This window comes from Phalacrocorax carbo, chromosome 3, assembly GCF_963921805.1.
Source record: "Phalacrocorax carbo chromosome 3, bPhaCar2.1, whole genome shotgun sequence".
Classification (NCBI taxonomy): Eukaryota; Metazoa; Chordata; class Aves; order Suliformes; family Phalacrocoracidae; genus Phalacrocorax; species Phalacrocorax carbo.
Window position 1 is genome coordinate 68,173,336 of NC_087515.1, and position 23,334 is coordinate 68,196,669.

Genomic DNA, 23,334 nt, shown 5'->3' on the forward strand with positions numbered 1-23,334 from the left:
TACAGTAGGAAGGGATACTGTGATTATTTACCCATCATGACTAGCCTGCCAAGTATAATTTTATTACAAGGCTGGAAATTCTGATTTATTTCTTTCTAAATCCTGTGAAGTCTTATGAGAGGACAATTACAGCTTGTTACAGTAATGGAATTATCTGAACTCTGCCTGCTAGTTAATAGTCAGCTTAAGGAAATGGGCTAATTTATTTGTGGATTCTTTCCAGCTGGAACAGTTTGAGAGCACGATTGGGTTCAAACTGCCAAACCATCGGGCTGCTAAAAGGTTATGGAAGGTTTGTGTGGAGCACCATACTTTCTTCAGGTAAATGGTAATTCTCTGCTTCTCCTGATTTACCAGGTATGCTCATATCTTTCTTTGAAAGGATATGAGGAAAATAGAGAAGACTTCCATGTAATTTCTCAGTCCAGTAGCAGCTCTTAGAAGATATCCTACCAATCATTGACCCCAAATTACCAATTCTGAAGATTTCCAGTACAATTAACTGTTTTATTTAAACTTTCAGAGTGCTAACAGTACAAACCTAAACTAGTGATCATATGTAAGCCTTGATGAGAAATCAGGTCTTCGGAGTGACCATCTAGAAAGCCGTCCTTTATTCCTTCAGGGCTTGACAGTATCTTCATTCATTTCACTTACCAGAATATTCTGCTGAGTGTAAATGCTTACAGCTGAATTATTGCTTATTTATAAACTGGCCTGAGTACACAATCATTCTTAAAGAACAGAGAATCACTTTAAAAACAGACCACTATTTGTTTATATGATAATCCATAACTAACTTGACATTTTTTTCCCCAGTAACTGGTAAACATAAAATTCTGAATTGATCATTGAAACTCTGGTCTATTTGTAAATAAGCACTTTAACAATAGGCCACAGAGTTGTTTCTGCTTCCTCCAGTGAAAGGGAATTTGAAAAATCTTCATTTGATTTTTATATAGTAGCACAAACTCCGTGAGGGAATCTGTGCCCCACGTGGCCTAGGAGTCACAGATAAGGCTGAATCTGTTGTACATTTTATAAGCATTGAATCTGAGTTTCTTGCTTCAAATGAGCGCAGTAACTAGGGTATGTAAAAAGTCGGCTTTCTCCTTCAGCAGCCTGTTCTGTTTTTTTGTTTTTTTAAAAATCAATTTTGGTTTAGGGTAGATGCAATACTGTCTCTGCATACTCGTCTACACTGAATATAGTTGCTAGACTGAGACCTTTTAAAGAACTTGGGGAACATGAGACCTAAGCAGTTCATTACTGGAGTTCTCTCACTGGATGGTTTTCAGTATTCAGATTTTCATTGAGTGTAGAGTATTCTTGAATGCAATATTAAATTTGTGCTAGGATTGGCAGTCAATCTCAAAATGCTTAATGTGGAAGCACTTAATTTTGAAATATTTTCATGTTTGACATGATTCACTGGTTAGGTTTATTAAGATAGTCCACCGTTATATTCTTTAGAATTTGAAGTCTGCTTTGGTTGGTGATGTCCATTACCACAAATAGCATGCAGTTCTGTCTGCGGTTAAAAAATTAGCAACATTCTTCAAATAACTCATGCAGTAGTTGGCTTTGCTGGGAAACCGTATTTCCTAATTTTATAGTAATAAAATGGAGCAGAATAGGGAAAAACAAATCTTATGGAAGTTAAAAATCCGAAACTGAGAACTGCCACTTCCAAATATAAGTTTCTAGGAATGTTAATACATTTTAGATAATCTTAGTACAGAAATTCTGACATAATAAAAATGATTGGATTTTATTCCAGTCAGAAGTGGCTTTTACTAACCAGGAATTACATTATAATGAGAATTATGTAACAAATATTTGAACCATTCTGTAGAATCCATATACTCCACTGATGTCATCAGAAGATCCTCAGAAGCTCTCATCCTGATATAAAACAAGTAAAACAAATCCAGCGCTGTTTTTCTTAAAAAAACCCACAAAAAACCAATATAAACCGGAAAGCAACTGCTACAAAGAGACTAGCTCTTTCCGAGCACGTGTAAAACTTGTATGTGATACCACAGAAGTCTGTATTCAATCTAGATGTACATTTTTAGCTTCCAGATCTCTTAGCATGCCCTATGTAGCACTGTAAGATTCCTGGTGTTGTCTCTTAGTGTTTCGTTTTTTCTTAAATAATTACATTAAGATCCGTCTTCTTTTAATGTATGGGAAATTCAGCCAGCATATGAAGTTCTTGATAAAAATTTGTAATGAACTATATTGCAAATAACAATGAAAAGGCATTGGATTAACTTGTATCAGCTCAACCTTATAGGATTCCAGTAAGATTTTTGAAGAAATACAGTCAGACTCTGTATCCACATTAATCTTTTGAGGTAAGCTTAGTGTGCAACTCTGGGTCTTAACCAATGGCTGCAGAAACTTGCTTATAATTCTGCTTTATGATGTTTTCGTGATTATTTCGGTGTCCCCCCAGAATGTCTTAAAATGGTAAAAGCATCGTCTTCAGTTACTTTATGTAATTAAGCTTGTAATACAAAAAAGTCCATTCAAATGCCCTTAATCAGGAAGTAATTAGTTCTCTTGTTGTTTCCATGTTAAAAGATTAGAAGTTTATCTCAGCAGGGTGGAAGACAAAAATGGCAGTTAATGGTGTAGCCTTGCCAAGACTGGAAAAGAACAGAAGAAACCTTGGAAAAAACCTCTAAGCCTTCTTCCTCTTAACGCATAATGCCCTCTGTCTTGGAAATAATGTGGAGAAGTAAATTGTCACAAAGATTGCATAAGGCTGTTTTATAAAGCAATGAAAGTGAAGCTCCAGATACTTGTGACTTTATTATATAAGTGGCCTTAGTGCAGCAGGGTGGATTAGTCTGTCTTGAATTCTGTTTTCTTTAAAAATGTGTTGGAACGAATTAGGATTCAGGTGCGTGTGTATGCATCTTAAGCATGCAGGATTGGATCCTTCTGGCTAGCACTCTGAGAAAGCCATAAACACCCTCTCTTAGAGAAAATGGTAACCTTCTACCTAGCTCACCGTCCTTCTTGATAAGGATCTGAAAATTCTTCAGTTTTGCTGAAATATCTTTAGAATGACGGTCAGTTTTCAGAACCCACCACTTGATACTGTCTTAACACATGTTGGATTAGATTCCAATGACACAGATATTCCCTGTGCAAATGCTTCAAAAGAGTAGAACAAAGTCAGCATCCTTTAAAGTCTCATTTGCCCATCTGTGCTATCCTAAGTACAAAGGGTACAGTAGTTGCTGGTTCTGCTTGAAAGAAGCTGATGTTCAGTGAGCTTCTCATTCTTTGCAGATCCTCATATCAAAAAGCTCTATCTGTAATAGTCTCATGGTTTTATACAGAGGGAGAATAGGCCATGGAGACTGCCATGCTGGGTGAGTATGTATATGCGGCACTATACTGATCCAGGGAGCAACATCAAAGACTTTCCTAGAGAAGCTGAGACTAGGAAGAGTTCCTGCAGTGATGACTGTTTATCCTATCAGCAGGGATGGCACTGGAACAAACACTACCCTCAGTGCTGAAGCTGATGGCTCAGATTTCAAAAACAAAATACAAGCAATGAGGGTTAGATGAATAAGAGCCTGAAGTCCTCATACTGAAGGAAATTCAGGGAGGTATAGAGGACCTGTCTCTTCAAACTCATGTGGTGTGAAAAAGTGGTGGAACAGAGAATTCCTTGTAGCAATTACTGCCACATTGTTACTTAAGACTTTTTGACACTAGCACTTAAGTACAAACACACATACCCCACATTAATAGTACTTGTAACTTCATCTCTTTTTTCACCCTTTTCACAATAAGCATATTGGTTTTTCCCCCTCCTTATATCCAGTAAGCATTAACTTATAAAAATCTATAAATGATATTGTAAAGAAACTGGAGTCTGAATCTAGCTTGTTAAACTTCTTACTGTTGGGTCACAACACTCTAGTTGTCTCAATCTTTTTGCACTTGGTACAGCCTTCTATGCAGCTTTGAGATGCCATCCCCTAACTTTGAGGAATAGCAGCTATATTGGTACCCTGGAACGTAGGAAAGACAGTAGAAGTGGGATGTATAGTTTCTACTATAAGTAACATTCTAAGGAAAGAGATCTGAAAGGTATTCTACTTGGACCTATAATGGCCTCAGCTTTCTAGAAAAAATACCATTTAACCAAGGTAGCACCAAAAGATAAGGATCCCAGATGCTTAGTCACACTGTGGAAAATGTGGTGGTTATCAGCATCACTTCAATTCCTACTGCAAATAGTAAATAACATGCATTGTTTTAGAAGTTCTCAGATCTTATGGTAGAACCCTTTCTTGGAGTGCACAAATCATGCATGGTGGCCTAGAGTTGAAACATGGTAAGTAGCTTTAAAGTACCTCATTAAATACATAAAGTCTTTTTAACTGACTCATCATATTTACTTTTTAGACTTGTATCACCAGAACAGCCTCCAAAAGCCAAGTTTCTAACATTGGGTTCCAAGTTCCGCTACAGTGGTCGTACGCAAGCACAGACGCGACAGGCTAGCAACCTCATAGACAGACCAGCTCCGTACTTTGAGCGTACTTCAAGCAAACGTGTTTCCAGGAGCCTTGATGGAGGTATGAAATTTTGTTTATTCAGTGTAATGTGTTGTCACTCTGATCTGACCAGTATTCAAAAATGCTGACATTATGGATGGCCAGAATATCAATTGACAGATGTATAGATTTCAGTTTCTGATGGGTGATGTGAGGAGTAGCCACTTTGGTTACCTGTCAATTTTAGGTGACCTAAACAGTAAGCTAAGTCACTGTCTAAATTGTATGGCACTGCTGTTAATATATGGAGGAGTCTATGTTAGACGTACAGCATCTGATCACTACTCATATCCGTTTTACGGGGTAGGCGTGCTCTATATGCTGTTGATCAGAATTGTTTGGTCAGCAGCATCTTTTGGGCTCTGGGTTGGCCTGAGTGCCTCTCAGCACCAAATAGAAAAGGCAGAACAAGTTTTTTTCTTCTAGTTTTATATCATTTTGTTCAGTATATTGTTATCCTGTATATTTATTAGTTCTGTGCTTAGTTAACAAGTTTTATTTTGAAGTTGTTTGAATAGCTAGAATTCTTGTGTTGTTACTGTCATTGCATTGGTCTCTTTGAGCAGACATAACCTTCTGGTTTCCTTTATTAGGAACAGGCATGCTTTCCAAAGGCAGGTATAGCAGCAGTATGTGAGCAAGATGTAGAAGCACATTTTTTGCTCTAAATCACTTCTGAAATAAATGAGGTAGACAGATTCTCCAGAAAAATAATGTGCAGCAGTGAAGTTGTCTATGCCTGAGATAATATCAGCAAGCCTTTCTGAGATCTCTTGTACATCGTCTGAAGAATACAGAGGTGTATCCATGTGTGTTCAGGCCCAAACTTTCACTCTTATGGAGCCATCACAGTGAAAATTTTGAGCATGATGAAATATTCCTCTTGGTTTTTCTTTTTTTTTTTTTTTTCCCCTTTAATCATCTTTGGCTTCATCTCAAATGAAACCAGCTGTTCCTGGCAGCATTTACGGCATTTTGCTGGTGTTGCCATCTGCAGGCTGGAATAGTTTTAGACTGTTCATTTGAAGTCCAACTTATTGTTCTTTCTTCAGGCAGTAATCCAGATGTAGGTTCATACTGTGAGTGTACGCTTGAAACGAGAAATCCTGTAGAGGGTGCGCTTGCACTCTGCCTCTCCCTTGTGAGCAGCACGTCAAGTGCTGTTGTTCATACCAAATATCTGGAGTTGCATACTCATCCTTTTAAGGGTTACTCTTGCTCCACTCCTACCTTGCCCTCACTAGAGGGACTGCAGCATGCTGGAGAAACGGGCTGAAAGGAGCCTTTTGAAATTCAACAAAAATAAACGCAAAGTCCTGCAGCTGAGGAGGAGTAACACCATACAGCACTACATGCTGGGGGACCACCTGCACTGAAAACAGCTTTGCAAAACGGATCTGGGGACTCCTGCTGGACAAACTGGACATGAGTCAACAGTGTGCCCTTACAGCAAAGAAGGCCAGCTGTATCCAGGGCTGTATCAGCAAGAGCATAGCCAGCACATTAGAAGAAATTATTATTCCTTTCCATTCAGTACTTTGAAGACCAGATCTGGGGTACTGTGTCCATCTTTGGGCTCCTCAGTGTTAGATGGGCATTGACATCTTGCAGTGAGCCCAGTAAGGGCCACCGAGCTGGTCAGAGGGCTGGGGGCCTGTAATATATGAGGAAAGGCGAAGGGGACTGAGGTCCTTCAGCTGTAAGAAGAGAAGGCTGTACTGATATACTGCTGTCTACAGCTACCTACAGGGAAGGTACAGAAAAGATGGAGCCGTGCTTTTCTTGGAGGTGCCCAGTAATAAGGCAATGGGGAGTGCCTGCAAGTTGAGACACAGCAAATTTCAGTTAAGAATAAGAATTTAAAAAGACCTTGGATATGCTTCACTTCAACTGGACAAGTCCCTGAGCAACCTGATCTAATTGGACCTGCTCTGAGCATGGGGTTGGTCTAGCTGACCTCCACATGTTCCTTCCAACCTAAATTATTCTGTGATTTGTCAAAAGTTACTTGTGGCACTTAGGGGATGTATACCCAAGAAATGCTCAATTTGCCACCCAAGAATGGATCAGAAGCTTAAATTGCAGGAATTATTACTTAGAGAGGCCCAGAAAGCCTAACATCCCAAATCCCACATTTGCCGTTAGCTGGCCATGGCTTCTTAGCAGCTTAAGGGAGTCTCTGATGTGGAGCTGAGACTATTTTCAAAAGAGGATATCCCCCAAAGGTACTCCAAGGAATACATCTTCCTCCCTACTTTCTGTACCTTGGCTTTGTAAATTCAAGGCATATGGAGGTATTACAGAAGATTGCCAAATGAATTAAGTTTATATCAAAGTTGTATTTCTTAAAGCTGCTCAATTTAATGAATTCAGCTTTATTTCATTACTACTATTTTGACTAAGCCAGTCATCCTGACTTTAAAAGAAGCCATCCTGCTTATTAATCCTATTACGCTGAATCAAATAAGAGAAAAAACTAATTTAGGGCCTTTCACTCTCTTGTGCTTTGACTATATTCAAGTATACATAATCAGTATTTCCCCCTCCCATTTTTCACGAGCATATAGGGAGGAAAAGTCTTGCTTTCACCGAACTGTTGTTTCTGCAGTTTCACCTAAGGTTCCAGAATAAAAATACTGACAGTTACATGCATAGCTATTTCTATATTGCATTAAAGGAGTCCTCTCAAAATAGCGGATTTCTACAAAATACTGTTGTCGATTTCTCTTGTGACTGTGTAAATCACCATAACAAAAGAACATACCTTCAATTTGTCTTCCAAGAGTAATGAGAAAGTTGATACTTAAATACCTGCCTGATACTGTGAGGTTTTTCCCTTGCATAGTAAGTGCATATTTTATGACAGAGGTACATTGCTGTTCATATCAGTACAATTAGAACCATAGGCTTTTTGCAAAGCCAAGAAGCTGAAAAATACTGCATCACTCAGTAATTACCCTGTATTGCTCATTGCTGGCATCACCGTAAAATCATTATGTTAAGAAATCTTAAAAACAAAGTGTTCCAACTTACCCCAATTAACCAAAGTTATTTTCTTCTCTAATAGCTCCCATGGGTATCTCAGATCAAAGTCTGCTAAGAGACCTCCCTGCTGCTGGAGGACAGGCTGCTGGAGATAAAATTATTGACATTGAAGCTGCTGGTCAGGCCAAGTTAAAAGAAGGTGGCAGAGAAGAAGATGGAAGCCCAGTCAAAACTCCGCAATTAGAATTGCCTCAGGATGGAAAGGTATGGCTAACTTTCACATCAAAATTATTTGTTCATGTGGGGTGTGTCCATTTGTTGTTATTTAGTGCCTATCATTTCTAAGCATCATACAGAACACCATATTAAAATATTAAAGGAAAATTGTCAAGTGCTTTCTGTAGGTTTAACTTAAGTGCATGTAAGCAAAAGAGAATACGAACTTCTAAATGGCATTGACTACGGGTTTCTTCTGTTGCTATAAACTTAGTTTGAATTCTCAGTAAGCTTGCATGAGTTCTTGAAAAAAGTGTTTCAAAAGGTAAATAATGTTTTGCTAATTTCCTTTGTTTGTTTAGACTTTTAAAAAAGTTAGTATATCCAGTTTTGTACATTCTACAAAGTTGGGTATATTATGACTGTTTAATTACCATAGGTAACAGTATTGGTTTTGTAGCTATTGCAGAATTATTTCATCCTTTAAAAACCTGTATGTTGACTGAGGTGTAGATTTCTGTGAGAAGTTGAGTACTTCAGTTTGTTCCTGTAGCAAACAACCATTTCATTGTCCTGTTTGTTTGAGCTACTGGGGGAATAGGTTAAAAAAATTAAATTCAGATCTTGTACGATTTGATGTAAAAATTTCCTTTCATAGTGTCAGCTAAAATCTGCTGCTGTTCTGTCTTGGACATAATTATTTTCTGGCAGTTCTCTAGAACTTTCATATTTAAAGAGTAATTTTGTTTTCAAACGTTTTTGCAAGTTAGGTACCTATTTGATTCCTGAGGGGACTGCTGAGTTTCTCTGTGTGGTTCGTAAGTTCCCACTGCATTCAAGTGTAGGAAGGGAACAAATCCCAACCGTTGCATTTTTTTGTTTGCTGGCAAGTTGAAATAATTTTGAATTAGCTTAGTTAAAAACCACACAGTTTCTTTATGGGAGAAAAATGGTAAAATAAGTTACTGTGTTTTGACTTGTTTGGGCTTGGTAAAATGGTGATACTCCCTTTTTCAAAGCGGCAGTATCTTTCAATATTTTAACAAAAGAAAAAAAAAGGCAGTATTTTGGGAAGTTGTTCCAGGAAGCTGTTCAGTAAGGTTTTGTTACACATGCCAATTCTGTGAACAGCTTTCTTCCCCCCTAGTGCAGATACTTCTCTTCCTTTCTGGCTCTCTTTAAGTCTTAGAGGAAATGGTTATAAACCCAAGGATCAAAGTGCCAGTTTGTCTTTCGTGTACTGCACTGTCCCCTGACCTTTCTGCCAAAGCTTTCAATGTCTCTCCACTTCCATCTGTTGTGACTATTACAGTTCAAAAGTGCACAGTTCTTTACAGCCTGAGAACAAAACATTCGTAATGGGTTCCTTTTATAATCCACAGAACTAAACAAGTTGGCTGCTTGTAAAAGACAAGGGGGTTTCTATTTTTATTTGGTGTTTCTATTGCATTAGTAGAGCTATCCCTGCTTCTAAGTAAAAATTTTCACTAACTAATAATGTCTTTTTTTCCCTCTTTTTGTGCCTTCGAACTTGCGTTTTGTTGTGATTTCATTTTCCATTGTGCATAGAATTTTTTTCTTCAGCTCACTCATGTACACCCATCATCACTACCTATCCATTCTGTGTCATCTCATCTCACAAACCTGTCACCTGTCCCTGAAGTGGACATGCTTTCAGATATTTCAGAGGAAGATCCCTTTGGGGAGCCCCTCCCTACCATCCCGGACATCTCAGACTGCAATTCCATGAAAGAAACACCAGATCATAATAAAAACAAAACAGCTTCACCAACTAATACCTTCGAATCTATGAGACCCCTAGCTAGTCAAGGCTCCCCTGCTGTGGAAGGAAAAATCCATACAAATGACTACCAAAGCACTGAGTTGTGTGTCTCGTTCAGCTTTATCAGATGCTTTTCTTTTAGTTTCCGTTCGCTGCTTGATGAGGATGGTTATATTACTTTTCCTAGCCTTCCTGATGTTTGCATCTCCTTCCTCCCACCTGGCCTTCAGCACTATATTCCTATTACCTCTCCTTCCTTCATCCCTTCTTTTCTCCTTATCTTTGTGCTGCTTCTGTCTGCTTTCCAGTCTATTCCTTTTTCACTCACATTTTCCCTTCCTCTTGCTCTGTCGCTCTGCTACCTGGAGCCTAAGGCGACTTCCTTTAGCGCCTCTAATGACAATGACCTGAATGACAAAGCAGAGGAAGAGGAGGTGTGTAATTTTGTTGCTTAAATGTTGACACTTACACGTAGCTTTTATGCTTGTTCTCCCAGAGGCTTGCTCAGTTTTGCACACTTCCAAGTATAAGGATATGTCTATGTACGTGCCTATAGATATATATATAAATACACACACCCGTGCGCGTACGTGTATATCTGTATCTCTCTAACTTTTCTTATTTGTGAAAAATTGCCATTATGGGATTTTTAGTCAGTAGATGGCTGGTGGGTTTTCTGCCTGAATTCCTACAGCATGCATATTTTCATCATATTCCACTGATACTGAGCTGCAGATAGAGTTGCTTTGTAGTTCAAAATGTTTATGAGCACATAAATCTGAATACTGAAAGTGCTGTGTAATAATAGATATATTATTACTTGATACTATTTGCAAGTTGTGTTACTTGCACTATGAGTTTGTGTTAAAATGCATGCCTCCTGCACCTTTCCAAAGTTCTGTATAGATCTGAAAAGTGGAATTCCTAAAAGCCAAATTCAGAAAACTATGAATGCTTGAAAATCAGCTGCTTTGTTATTCTAGACTTCAGGTGTTTCTGCTCTACAAGGGTGTGTGCAAAGTTGAGTCTGTGAATGACACTTTTTTTTAAGTGCTTTGATTAATCTCTAGCAGCAGTTAAGGTAGAGACTGATTTTGTTCATTAGCTGGGATTGCAGGGTGAATCAGACATTAATCACTGGAGCCTGAACATTCTTTGAAATACACTTAAAATTGCTGTACAGAAGCCTCAGTCACACTAATGTGTTGCTGTGATCATCTGGAGTGGCTGACAAAATGCCTTTTCTTTCTTTCTCCTGTGAATGTTACAGCAACACCACTAGAAAAAGGTGGTTTATTTTGATCTTCAGAGGAAATATGAAACCAAATATAGAATTAAAAAGGGGGAGGGCCTGTTCAATGTTATACTTCATGAAGTTTGTTAAGCTGATTAAATCAATACAATGTACATATTAAAAACATGCAAAATACGACATGCCATTAAAAACACCAATATAAGTTTAAAATAATGAAAAACATAACTTTAAAGACTTGACTTTTTCTGTAACCTAATTTAATCCATCATTTGTAACAAAGTTGCAGAAAATGGAATGCCAGATAAGTGAGAAATGAATAAAAAATGTGATATGTACCACATCATGCATGCATTCACGCAGAATCCAAAATTCAACAGTATGTGCAAGTACATTAATTTGACGAGATGTTTACTTATTGCACAATGTTGTTCTAAATGCATCTTTTCCTAAGATTAGCAGTTGATATTTGTACCCATGGAAAGACTGGGAAGTGGTTTGCTTTTTCTGAATGCCTTAAGGAACAGCATTCTTTAATACTTACAGCTAATCTTCTTATCTTACCTACCATTTCCAGTAGATTGCATTGCAGTTTGAGGAAGAATATATTCACCTGAAAAGGGGGGTGGGGTACAAATAACTCATCCAAAGACAGCAACATTCTTAAAATAATTAAGACAGTATTTAGGTGTTTGACTTGAATCCCAGACTCGCTTACTAAAAGAACTCACGCATTAGATTCCATTTTCCCATCAACTCGTTGCAGACTTTAAGGCACTTAAAGAGGAATTACGCATATCATTTTTTTTCTTTACTCATTCTTAAATTTCCATCTGGAAAACGGTGAAAAGTACAGCAAGAAAGGGACATAGTGTGAAACTTCCATTTTTCATGCCACTTATGCCAAGTATTACTTCAACCATTCTACAACAATGTAGGTGAAGGAAGACCAAAGTCGCTTAATAATTTCAACAACATCTGGGGCCGAAACAGTAAAGGTCTGTAAATATAGCACGCTTTGCAGCATTTACAAAAAGATGAAGCCTCTGTGTTAGTCTGTAAGCATATGTTAACGGTTCCTTTTCTTGGTAATTTGCCACGTGCTCACATAGGTGGAGTGTGAAGAGGAGGAAACTCAGCAGAAGGTGCATGGTTGTTTTTTTTACAATTAAATCTGGCTGTAGCTGCCTGCCTTGTTAGCACCCTAAACTTTCTGTGGATTTAGTCTGAATAGTGCCTTTTCACTTTACTATTTTGTTTCCTTTATTTAACTGTTTGATTCTAAGGGTCTTTTTTTTATTTACTTGATGGTACCTTTTATGTTCATTTTGGTTTGTGTTTTGTTTTTTTTTGGTTTTGTTTGTTTTGTCTATGTGGCTTAATTTCACAGAGCAATTCCTTGAGAGTAGACGGGGAAAATATTTATGTCAGACATAGCAATTTAATGTTGGAGGTTTGTATATAAGAAACACTTCACCTTCTCACGGGCTGCCAAGCTGCATGGGATGGGAGGTCACCTGCAGGCTGTTATGGACACAGTGCATGAAGTGCATGGGGGGAAACCAGCTTGGAAATGTTGCATGTCATTGTTCTAGTTTGAGTTCAAATTAAAAACAAAACAAACCCCAAGAAATCCAAACAAAAAGAAATGTTAGCTTGAATGTTGAATGTACATTTTGTATATTTTTGCTAGATGTTTTCAAGGTGGCAATTGGGAATAATAGCCCTATTTAGATAAAGCAAACACATAGGTCCAATTCATTGAACATAGCGGTGGCACAGGCTGCCCAGGGAGGTCGTAGAGTCCCTTCCCTGGAGACATTCAAAACCCACCTGGACACGTTCCTGTGCCCCCTGCTCTAGGTGTGCCTGCTCAAGCAGGGGGGTTGGACGAGATGATCTCCAGAGGTCCCTTCCAACCCCTACCATTCTGTGATTCTGTGATAATCCTAAATGGTATTTTTATACATTGCTCCCCAACATGCGCATTTTCTCTTGAGCAGGGTTTCTAGTTTTGACCAGTTTAATCAACCTTTATCCAATACATTATCTGAATAAATGGAGCTAGTAAGGCACAAGCAGTGATAGAAATATAGAAAAAATAATTATGGTTTTGACAGTCATTGATTTTTTTTTTTTAGGACCTTTGAGAAATGTATATGAGGATCAGATTTTTAAAGGGAATATTTATGTATGCTTCTGAAATCTTTGCCGTATTTTTTTGCTTTTAAAATGGAAGTAATTCTTGCTTCCTTAAGGTTTGTTTTCACTGAAGATGAACAACAAGACCTTTGAACAGTATGTTAATGTGTAGTGCGTTGTCACTGAAGTAGAGATTTTTATTATAAGAATTTTCATATAGTCTGTTAATCGGGATTATTTCATCAAAGACTGTAGTTATAATCAGTGTCATTTAACTTGTGGTTAACAACATAAACTAGTAACTTCAAACTTTTTTAAAATTCCTACAACTGTCCCTATTATATTAATCCAGATGGGGCTATAAATAATTCCCTCTGTCACAAAAAACTGTCTTTTTAAAAGTCATTGGTTTTGTTCAGTAATAAGGAGATGTATGGATCACAGTAACCCAACTAATACGTTTCTGGCTTTTTGCAGCTTTTGGTCACTTAATGAAACTTTGCTTGTGTATAACTTACTAAAGCACTGAAAGTGTGCATTGCATAACTGTGCTTTGATCAAGACCAAGAAACATGCCTTGTGTCAAGCCAAGACAGGTTTTAAAATTGACATGATTGTTACGAGCTTCAGCTGGGTAACAGAATGCCTTTGGCATAGGGTTTTACTTCACTGAGGAAATACATACTTTAGGGGGACATATTTAATGTCTCGTTTGTTAGTCCTAGATTAAAAGTGAAGCATTGGCCCTGTGACAATATGAACTTACTGAGGTTGCCAGAAGGAAAGAGAGGTTCTTAGTGTTCAAAGTGCATGTGTGAATATGCACAGAATTAGGAAATAGGTGTGCAGCACCAAACTGTTACTGGTGCTAAACATGCAAGTGAAAAGAAACTAGAAACTGATGAGTTTGTATTGGGTTTGGATTTTTCATGACTTGAGATGGGGTGTCTTTGCATTGTGAGCACTGACTATAAAAATCCTAACCAAAATGTTAAATTTCAAAACATTCTGTTACAAAGTATATAAAATCTTTGTACAAAACCCAGATGCTTTACCTAAATTATTGTATCTGATTACATTCTTTTGATAAGACTTCACTAATAATCATGTCTGCATTGTTATTATTCCATTTTAAGCCTCAGTCTTTTAATTCTATACTAAAAATGGATCTGAGGCTTAAACTCGAATTTCATCAGAGAATACTGAAAAAATATTCTGTGTTAGAGTGTGCATAACCAACAGAGGCTTTCCTCAAGACTTGGCATGCTGGAAGGAGGACAGATTATGAAAGCAGAGTGAAATCTGCTCTTCCCACCAAAGTCCAGCATTGTATTTAAAGGATAATGAATTTCTAAGAGAGCTAAGCAGATTTTTGTCTGTTTACCAGAAGAGTTATGTTTCTGCATAGTTCCTCATCCTTATGCCTGCCCCTGTATCTGGTATGAGGTGAAAAACTAGCTTGTAGTTATTTGATCCAGCGTGCTGCAGCTTAGCCTCAGTGGGTCATCACAGAATCTAATTCGATATTCACACTGCGGTGTTCCCTTTGGCACTTGCCTACGTAGGCTCAATTTAGAGAGAACATGTCTTTGGTATTGGTGTGCACAAAAACTATCCCTACTTGAGTGTTGTGTTTGCTGTCAGGTTCTTCAATGTGGAATTGGCAGAGATCTGGCTTTAAGTCTTCAAATCTGATTCTTTCAGTAAGTTTAAGCCTACATGACGGGCACAATGAGTAGCCCCTCTGAAGTTATGCAGGTGTTAGGTGCTTGCATATTTGGCCCTGTCATATTGTCTTCACAGAAGTATTTTTCATGGAGCTTGTAATATCAAGAGAGATGCATTTTTATAATGCTTATTAGGTTGGACAGTTCTTTCTTACAGCTGCCTTCAGTAATGTTAGTTTGCAGCATCCCAAAATGCTTGCTTCTGTGCTTAAAAATTGTAGATGAAAGCAACTACTGGAAACTATTATTTTTCATATGGTTAGTAGTTTAATGTTTTAGATGAAAATAGCCATGTTAAATAACCATGCACAGCGTTATTTTCTGTTTGCCTTAAAACACGGAAGAAATAGTGTATGAGTGGCCCTTTATTACAAAAACAAAATATAAAAAAATCTTACTTTCCTTATAGCTTTAAACGTTTTAGTTTAAGGCACTCCAAAGAAGAACAGCTCTTCAGACACAAGGCACTTTCCTTGGTTTGGTTGGTTTTTTTGTTTGTTTGTTTTTTCCAGTTAAGTTTGCTTTTGTTGTCGTGTTTTGTCCTACTTTGTTTTACATTGCGGGTTTGCTAGGACCTGGATAAGACCCAGGACGACTTACTGAAACACCAGGCTAGCATTAGTGAGCTCAAGCGCAATTTCATGGAATCCACACCTGAACCACGCCCAAATGAGTGGGAAAAGCGGCGTATCACACCTCTGTCCCTACAGACACAAGGGGTATGTCATTGCAGACACCTGTCCGCATGCGTTTCCGTACAACCCTGTATGTAATATAGTAAATGCAGTTTGTCCTTTAGATTAACACTTTCTTTGGCTAATGTAATATTTGTTTATACTAAGTATACATTAACTTTTTACCGTTGGACCTGACTTTAAATAATGTGTGGAATCTTATTCTTCTACAAGACCAACTGAATTAGAATCACTAGAAGAAAATGGAAGTGATGGCAGTATTTTGCTGTGTGTTAAGGGGAGCTTAAATTTCACTCTGTTTTACACAGATTGATGGAGACAACTTTTCAGTGACAGTAGAATTTTTCCCTCCTTTTTCCTCTCTAACTTTTCATAGACAGCTTGTGCATAAACACACACACAGCCTGTGTGTTGTTTCAGAAGGACCTTACATGAACATAATTTAGTGTTGACTTCTTCAGGACATATTTCATGTAGTTGTTAAGCTTTACTCACCTTAATCTCCAGAAGTCTGTAAAATTAATTTACTTTTTCTCTATACCTCCTTCCTGACTGAACCATAAAAAAGCAGTTTGGAAAACGGTTTTCTACAAATATCATCCTGAATGCTTGTGGCAAGGAAACTACCCAAATAAATTTCTCTTGCTGTTGAGAAACTTAAGCTTTATGAGGAGATATTTGCTGCTTCTTTCATAGAGTAGAAGAGCAAATCAGTCTTTGAAAGCAATTAGTTTATCTTCTGTTGTTATCCTTTTCTTCCACCATTGTTCCTACCCTTCCCTCCTAAATGTATTGTTGTTCTATGCCATTAAGTTCTGAAGTATTCTCCTCAGTCCCCAGAGAGGTGAACTTTCAATTAAGCTTGCTTGATGCTACCAAATGATTTTTTGATAAGAAAACATTATTTCAATACAATACTTAAGCAATCTGAACTGTATGTGCATACAGCTAGTACAGTTACTGACTGTATGGATCACTTATTCAATGACTGTCTTGTTAATTTTGGTTATCACCAAGAAATTATTCCTCAAATTTCTGAGTAGTACCTGAATATTTCTACACATAGTGGTAAATGCTAGTATATGCCTAGATACAAATGCTGGTCAAATTTTCAAATATCCATGACACATTGGTTCATTTAACAGCTATAAATATCTTTTTGGTTAAAATGACATTTATGTAAAAGTGTAACTCAGTTTTTGTTATGTGGTTGTGTGTATTTTCTGTGTTGATTTCTTTGTATTGAAGTTGAGGCCCCTCTAAGTTCTTTTATCTCTGGGTTGTTTTTGTTCCCCCTCATCTAATATGTTGTCACTTTCAGATGATTTGGCTTTTATGTTATATATAGTGTGTGTCTGTCTCATTGCTTGTTGACTTACACTGGTTTTATAAAATGAAAACCAAATAGAAAAAAGGAGACCACATTTTCCAAGTGAAAACGCTGCCTGGGAAGGAGAAGCAATGGACCGCAATGCCATGGATTGCTGGAGCAAAACCAGAGGAAACCGATAAGGTGGCTGCCCTGAAACCTACTGCCTTTTTGCTGTATCCACTGTGGGCTAGCTTAGGCACTTCTTTCTTCTTCCCCCTCCTCCCCTCACCGATGGAGAGAACTTTTTAAGCCAGTACTGAAAGGACAAGGTTGAGTTGTCAACCAGGATCTTTGTGTGTGTGTGTGTGTGTGTGTGTATATATATACACACATATATGAATGCCAGCTTAAACATCAAACTAGCTGTGTTCTGAATGGCTACCATTTTTGAAAAGAAAACCAACGTTTTTCACCAGAAAATTACTGTATGTTGACTAGGATGACAGCAAAACATGTGTTTCCATTCTGTTAGGAAATGATTGTCTGCGGTTATTTGACACTTCACAGAAGAACTTTTGCTTTACATGTTCACTATGTAATCATTCTTCAAATCAATACTGCTGTAGAAGCAGCTTCATTTCAAAGGCAACCTGGTTCTGAGTACCTCCACGCTTCCGTACCTTTCTCTCCATCCAGGAAAAGAGGGAGGTTTTGTCCCCCATTAGCTGGTTTAACATTTATGCAGTGAAAACCACCATCTAACCAGGGGGACTATTAGCAGTATGATAGTGATGATGGGTAGCAATTGTGATGTTGCTTTTTTTACATCAGTTTTGGACTATCTTCCACCACCTAGGAGTGGGGGCAAAAGTAGGTTAATGCAAAGCTATCAGTCCTGTTTCAGTGACATACATAAATATGAGGTTTTGGAGACAGTAACAAATAATTCCATCCTGAATTATTTGTTGATGGATGTAGAGAGGTTTGCATTCAAGTGTTTTGTTACACCCAATTCATAAACTTGCTGGTATTAGTAGACTAATACATTGCTCAGTCCTATTCCTGGACTGTATGGTTCTTTGCCTACCTTTTAGGATATTTGGGCAACAGACGAGAGTAAAGCAAGGATACCGCTGCTAATATTTTTTCTTTTCTTCCTTCTTTTGCTGCAGTGAAAATACTTGCAAATAAGTAACTTTCTGTGTATGAGAAATATTATTTTGGGTGCATGTTGTTTGTGCCACTACTGTATTGCTGTACTCCCATAAATGCACAGCATCTGTGACTTAATTATAACAAATTGTGACACATTGATATGTATGTCACAAGTAAATGTGTGAAATGTTATGTTATGGATACCCACAATATTTGGGTTTTTCTTAGACTCCCCCTCCCTCCCACATCTAGACAGTATTTCTTCTTAGTGTATATGACTATGTACCAGAAGGAATTTGCTGGGAATTTAAAAATCTTCACAGGCTAATACATTATTATAACTATCATAATTTGATTAAAAGTGACAATTCTATCTATACATTTCATAATTTTTACTAAATGCCTGTTTGGGGAACAGGGGTTACATTATCAAACAAATTGTGTGATTGGGGTTTTCCTTTTAAAAGAATAGAAGATCTAAACATTTGAAGGTGGTAAAATGCAAGAAGATGCGTGGTATGTGCCTGTCTTTGATCTACATATGTGAGGAGAGAGATGTGCACACAATCTGACCACATACCACATGGAGATTTATTTTTCCCCATGCCTTTTTTTACTGCTTTGAGTTGTTAGAAAACATGTGGTACCAGAATACGGTAGAAGGAGTGTTGTGAACATTTTTTCCTTTTGAGGTAATCTATTAATAGATGAACATTTATTGTGCGCAGTAAACTAGGGAAAGAAAGTGGGGGTGAGGAACATATTGCCCTGATTGATACTGAATGTTGCACACGGGCAGATTTAACAGCTTGCACTCACATTACATTTTCCTAGCCACCTTCGAAATATAATTAAAATTTTATTGTAGGGGAAAAAATACAGGCGTTCTTTTTCTTCTCTTTCTCTGTTCTTCTGCATGCCATATGTGTTGTAGTATACACACAGTAGCATGGCATCTCTCACGTCTGTTCTGATTCTACATTGCTACTCACACAGTGAGTCCAGACGGACTGCAGTTGTCTGCATGGCACCTTGGCTTTCCTCTGGTGTGTGCTTCTGCCATGGTTCTCTAGTACTGTTTCCTAAGACAGAAATGTATGTTATTGAATGTTGTCAAGATGTGCGCTATGTCCATGTTTAGGTATTTGTTAACTTTATTGGCTTTTTATTTTAACTGTTTTTACTTCTAACTTACTACGAGGTCAAAGAGGTCATGGAAGGAAAGCTGGAATAAAGAATTTTAGCCTTTTCAGAGCTTGTACCCACCTGAATTTTAAAAGTTGGCTTTACCATACAGATTTATGGTACTACAGAAAACACACCAGACTCTGGACATAATTTATGCTTTAAAGTAATCTATCCTTTTATGTGTATTTGAATAAAAGAAGTGTTCCCAGTAGAATGGGAAGGGCTTTTTGAAAACAGATTAGTTGAAAGGAATTTGCTTAGGTTATTTAAGCATTTGAAAAACAAATGTATAACATATATTGTAAAGAAAACCTCATTTCAGCTCTGTGGGTATGTATGGTTTAAAGCGAATGTATTTGAGTACCCTGAAACTCTGAGCCAATTAGGCATCAGAAGATGTTAAAAATGGATTTTTTTAAAAAAGGGAAAAATCCCAGTAGTAAATACGGAATTACTGCCTAAGTAAACTGTTCTGCTTGGAAAAATCCATGGAAATGTTACTGTTTTTGATTTTTATAGTGCGAAATGCATGGAGGAGAGATGCAGTATCAGCGTACGACTGTGTGTTGTGGTGACAGCAGATCTTTGTCCCTGTCCTTGCTTCTGCCCTGCTGTGCTCCTGCAGCCCAGCCCTTCGCCTTGTCCTGTCTCTCTTGCCAAGCCTTTCCTTCGTAGGTCGCCGCGGCTCCGTCCCTCACTGTTTAATTCTTTGCTTTCCGTTTCCTAACCCATCTAGAGCCTAGAAGAGGAGATAACGTCCATTTTGTTTAGTAAGGAGGGCTTTTGCGCGGGCTCCAGAGGGCCCTTCGCCGCCGCCAGCGTGGGGCCAGCAGAGGGCGCTGCGGGGGAGGAGACCGCCGCCTCGGCCGCGCCGCCCCCTCAGGTGCTTCCCCTCCCCCCCGCCAACCCCCTCAACCCCCGTCGGGCCCGCGCCCGGCTAACGGCCCGCCCCCCGCCGTCTTAAAAACGCTAGAGGGGCGGCCTGCACCTTGCTTGTCGCGTACCGGAGCCGGTAAGCTGGTTGCTCCTATGAGAGGGGAGAGGGACCCAGCAGGAGAGCTGGGTTGTCTGTCTGCAATGCTCAGGAAATGATAATTGGTGCTTGCTTCTTTTAAGCTTCACCAGGAATGCTGGCTTACACACTGTAGGTGCTTTGCTTGGTAAACAGCAGTAAAAGCCAGGATTAAGTCACAGATGATGTGCTGACTTTTATATTCTTTTTCATCTAAACTCAAATTCTGCTGCATTTGCTAAAAATACATTAGAACAAAAAGACTAGCTAATATGTAATTTATGGTGGACTTTCCGGGATATCCATCACAGATTATTTTGTTACAGAACAAATACTAAGATAACTGCTTTAATCTCATCATTTTGGCTCCAAACTGAATCCTAATGAGATCAACTTAGTAATCATGTATTGCTATTCTGACAACATACCACCCTAAACAACCTCCCTCTTATTATCTGTTAAGTTTCATAAAGTAACAGACCAAAGATGAACAACTAATAAAATCTTCAATACTCTTTTATGGTTTATTTTATTTTATTTTGTATGATGATAATCTGATCATAGAATGCTAAAGAGGTTTGGTGTTTTGGTTTCTTTTTTTTTTTTACTTTCCCTTAATATTATTTATTCTTAATTCCTGACTTAATTGAGAGAAATAACTGCCTCTGTAGCATCACTTGCCAGTGCATTCATGCTTTTATTTTCAGTCTTTCATAATTACATTCTTATCCTAATTAATAATGTGCATAATTCTTACCTACTTTTGAATGGAATGTTTCAATGAAGTGGAAAGAAAAGAGCATAGTTCTATGTGAGTCTTGCAGTGCATTCACAGTATCTGTCCAGTATCACGTATATATATTGTTAAAGCTTGCTTGGAGGATGTTACACTGCTGAAAAGGGTTATGCATTGATTTTTTTCCCTCTGATTGCTTTTTGTTTCACAGAGACATGCTTCCAGAACAGAAGGTCCTTGTACTGGAGTCAGCGATGCTGATAAGGTTCTACTGATTTTTTTTCCCATAGTTAAATTTGGCTCTAACTCTCCCAATCCATCTTCATTCTTTCTTTCCTTCCTTTTTCAGTTAACCATCACAACCATCTTTTGTCTTCTACATGACATGAACCAGCCATCAGCTAATTTTGTTTCCATCATTTTAATTTATTCATGTACTCTACTTTTGTTTTTCCTCATCCATGTTTTTTGTGCAGAGTTCACATGAGACTCTGGACATAGTGGAGGAGAAGAAGCAGGCAGAGGTTGGGATAGAAGAAACACTAGTCATAGACGAAACCAACAGAGGGAAAATGCAAGTTGCCACTGATGCTGGGGAAACATGTAAGGTGGAGCATCTGTCAAAAAAGGACTCTTCATCATTGCCGTCAGATAGTAGCAGCAGCAGCAGTAGTAGTGAGAGTGAGGATGAAGAGGTGGGAGAATACCAGCCACATCATAGGGCAATTGAGGAAGTCATCAGGGAAGAACAGGAAGAAGAGGAAGATGTGAAAAGGAAAGAACACGAAGAAAAAATAGAGCATGTGGAAGCCGCATCAGAAGACAGTAAACTAAATGTACCAGTTGAGCACACACAAGCTGAAGATTTGGTCCAGGAAAATGCAGTTACAATAGCTACAGAAGAGAAGAATTTATCAGAGGAAATTAAGCAAGATTTAGGTGAAGAAAAAGAGGCAGAACAGCTCAAACTCAATGGAGATGTGTCTCATGTTGACATTGATGTTGCACCACAAATAATTTGTTGTTCTGAGGTAAATGGTAGAACAGTTTGACAACTAGATTAAGCAGAGATATTTCTTGGGGTGAAAATATACCTGCCTTTCTTCTTCTCCTATTTCTCCAGCTCTTCAGGCATCCAACAAGATTCAGATCATTTGGAAGGGGAAACCATTAATGAGCAGAGAAATTCTGTCTCCTTCAGTTATGGTTTCTGAGTTTTTGCTAGAACTGAGGCAAACCTTCCGAAGACTGCCATCACCTTTTTATCTCCCCCTTATTTTATATGCACATATATAATGTATATTTATGATTTACATGTTTCTAATGTTTTAAGTCTTGTCTTGTCTATTTGTCAATTGTTTTTGATACGTCCATGATACATAATTGTGATTGGAAAACTACTGGTGACTGAAATCAGAAAACACATCATAAATTTTTGTTCCTTTTTCCCCCCCTCATTGCTCACTGCTTTTTTGCCTGGTTTTTTTTTTTCTTTTTAAAAATTATATTAATTTATAGACTAGAACAAGTATGGCTAGAAATTGCATAGATGAGAGCACTGCATTATAATCTTACTATGAAGTCTTCTAGTGCAGTAGCTATGTAGGGAAGCATGCATGGGTTCCAGTCACAATTAGTTGTTTTAAGCCAATCAAGGTTCATTTCTGGGCAAACTTTATACAGAAACAGAAAGGGAAAAAAAATTAAGTGAAGCTGGCATGATCTTCTGCTGAGTTTTTCAATAATTGGGCAGGGTTTTTCCCTAGTTGGCGACCTGCTTGTTCTTGTAATGGTGGCAATTTTTTTTTCTTTGCACTTAAATCCAATCGGCTTCCCTTCTTTCTTTTGTTGTCTTTTGCGTACACAGGTGTTCTGATTAGCGATGTGAAAGAACTTGTTCATAAGACCTTTAGAGGTTGCAGGCACCCACATTTCCTAAAAACATAGCTAGTTTGGCAGAAGGGGAGAAGAGCTGCTGCATGTGCAAGTGTCAGACTTCTTTCTGGGACTCCAGCCACGTGCATCAGAAATCAATGGGAGATAGAAGCTGATGCATGTAGAAAGTTACCCGAAGGCTTTACTAGATTTTTTTTAAAAAAGTTTTTAAATATATCGAAAATCTGCTCCAATAAGTCAGAAGTTCACTGGCTTACAGACCCCTGGTTAATTGCTTTCTTCATGATAATGCAGAGAACTAGATAATTCTAACTGGCTAAAATGTCTTTTTAGGATTGTTGTCAAAAGAAGCCATTGATTTCCAGAATTATTACATTTAATGTAGACTGCTTAAAATCTAATTGCTAAAGCTGTTTTTTCTGTTCCAGAAGTAGTACATATTAAAAAGTGAATCTTTTATTTCATTTCCTTGGAATTTCTAGTCCTTATTTGCAGTTTGACTGAGCAATGATAGGTATTTTCCCAGATTAATTCTAATATGAGTTTATCCATTTGAGCTAGCTATCAACTTCCTTATGCAAACTAAGGTTGGTTTTTTGTTGTTTTGCTTTTTGTTTTTTTTTTTACTCCCCTAGTTTGTCAAGGT

The 23,334-nt window shown here is 38.0% G+C and overlaps 1 protein-coding gene across 14 annotated transcripts in view; it reads left to right on the forward strand.

Moving 5' to 3' along the window:
• The window catches only part of EPB41L2 (erythrocyte membrane protein band 4.1 like 2), a 122,429-nt gene that overhangs the window by 89,721 nt on the left and 9,374 nt on the right, over positions 1–23,334 (forward strand). For 3 of the 14 annotated variants that reach the window (XR_010372205.1, XM_064447283.1, XM_064447284.1), the window contains 8 exons: positions 224–321; positions 4,438–4,610; positions 7,657–7,838; positions 12,216–12,278; positions 15,267–15,413; positions 16,798–16,902; positions 21,004–21,057; positions 21,269–21,823. Coding sequence is in view for 13 of the 14 variants with exons in the window: in XM_064447283.1 (XP_064303353.1) it covers positions 224–321; positions 4,438–4,610; positions 7,657–7,838; positions 12,216–12,278; positions 15,267–15,413; positions 16,798–16,902; positions 21,004–21,057; positions 21,269–21,823 (1,377 nt within the window). In the remaining variant the exon portion in view is untranslated. Of the gene's footprint in view, positions 1–223; positions 322–4,437; positions 4,611–7,656; positions 7,839–12,215; positions 12,279–15,266; positions 15,414–16,797; positions 16,903–19,780; positions 19,928–21,003; positions 21,058–21,268; positions 21,824–23,334 lie in introns of all 14 variants that reach the window. The other 11 variants (XM_064447296.1, XM_064447292.1, XM_064447285.1 and 8 more) reach the window with 11 other exon arrangements.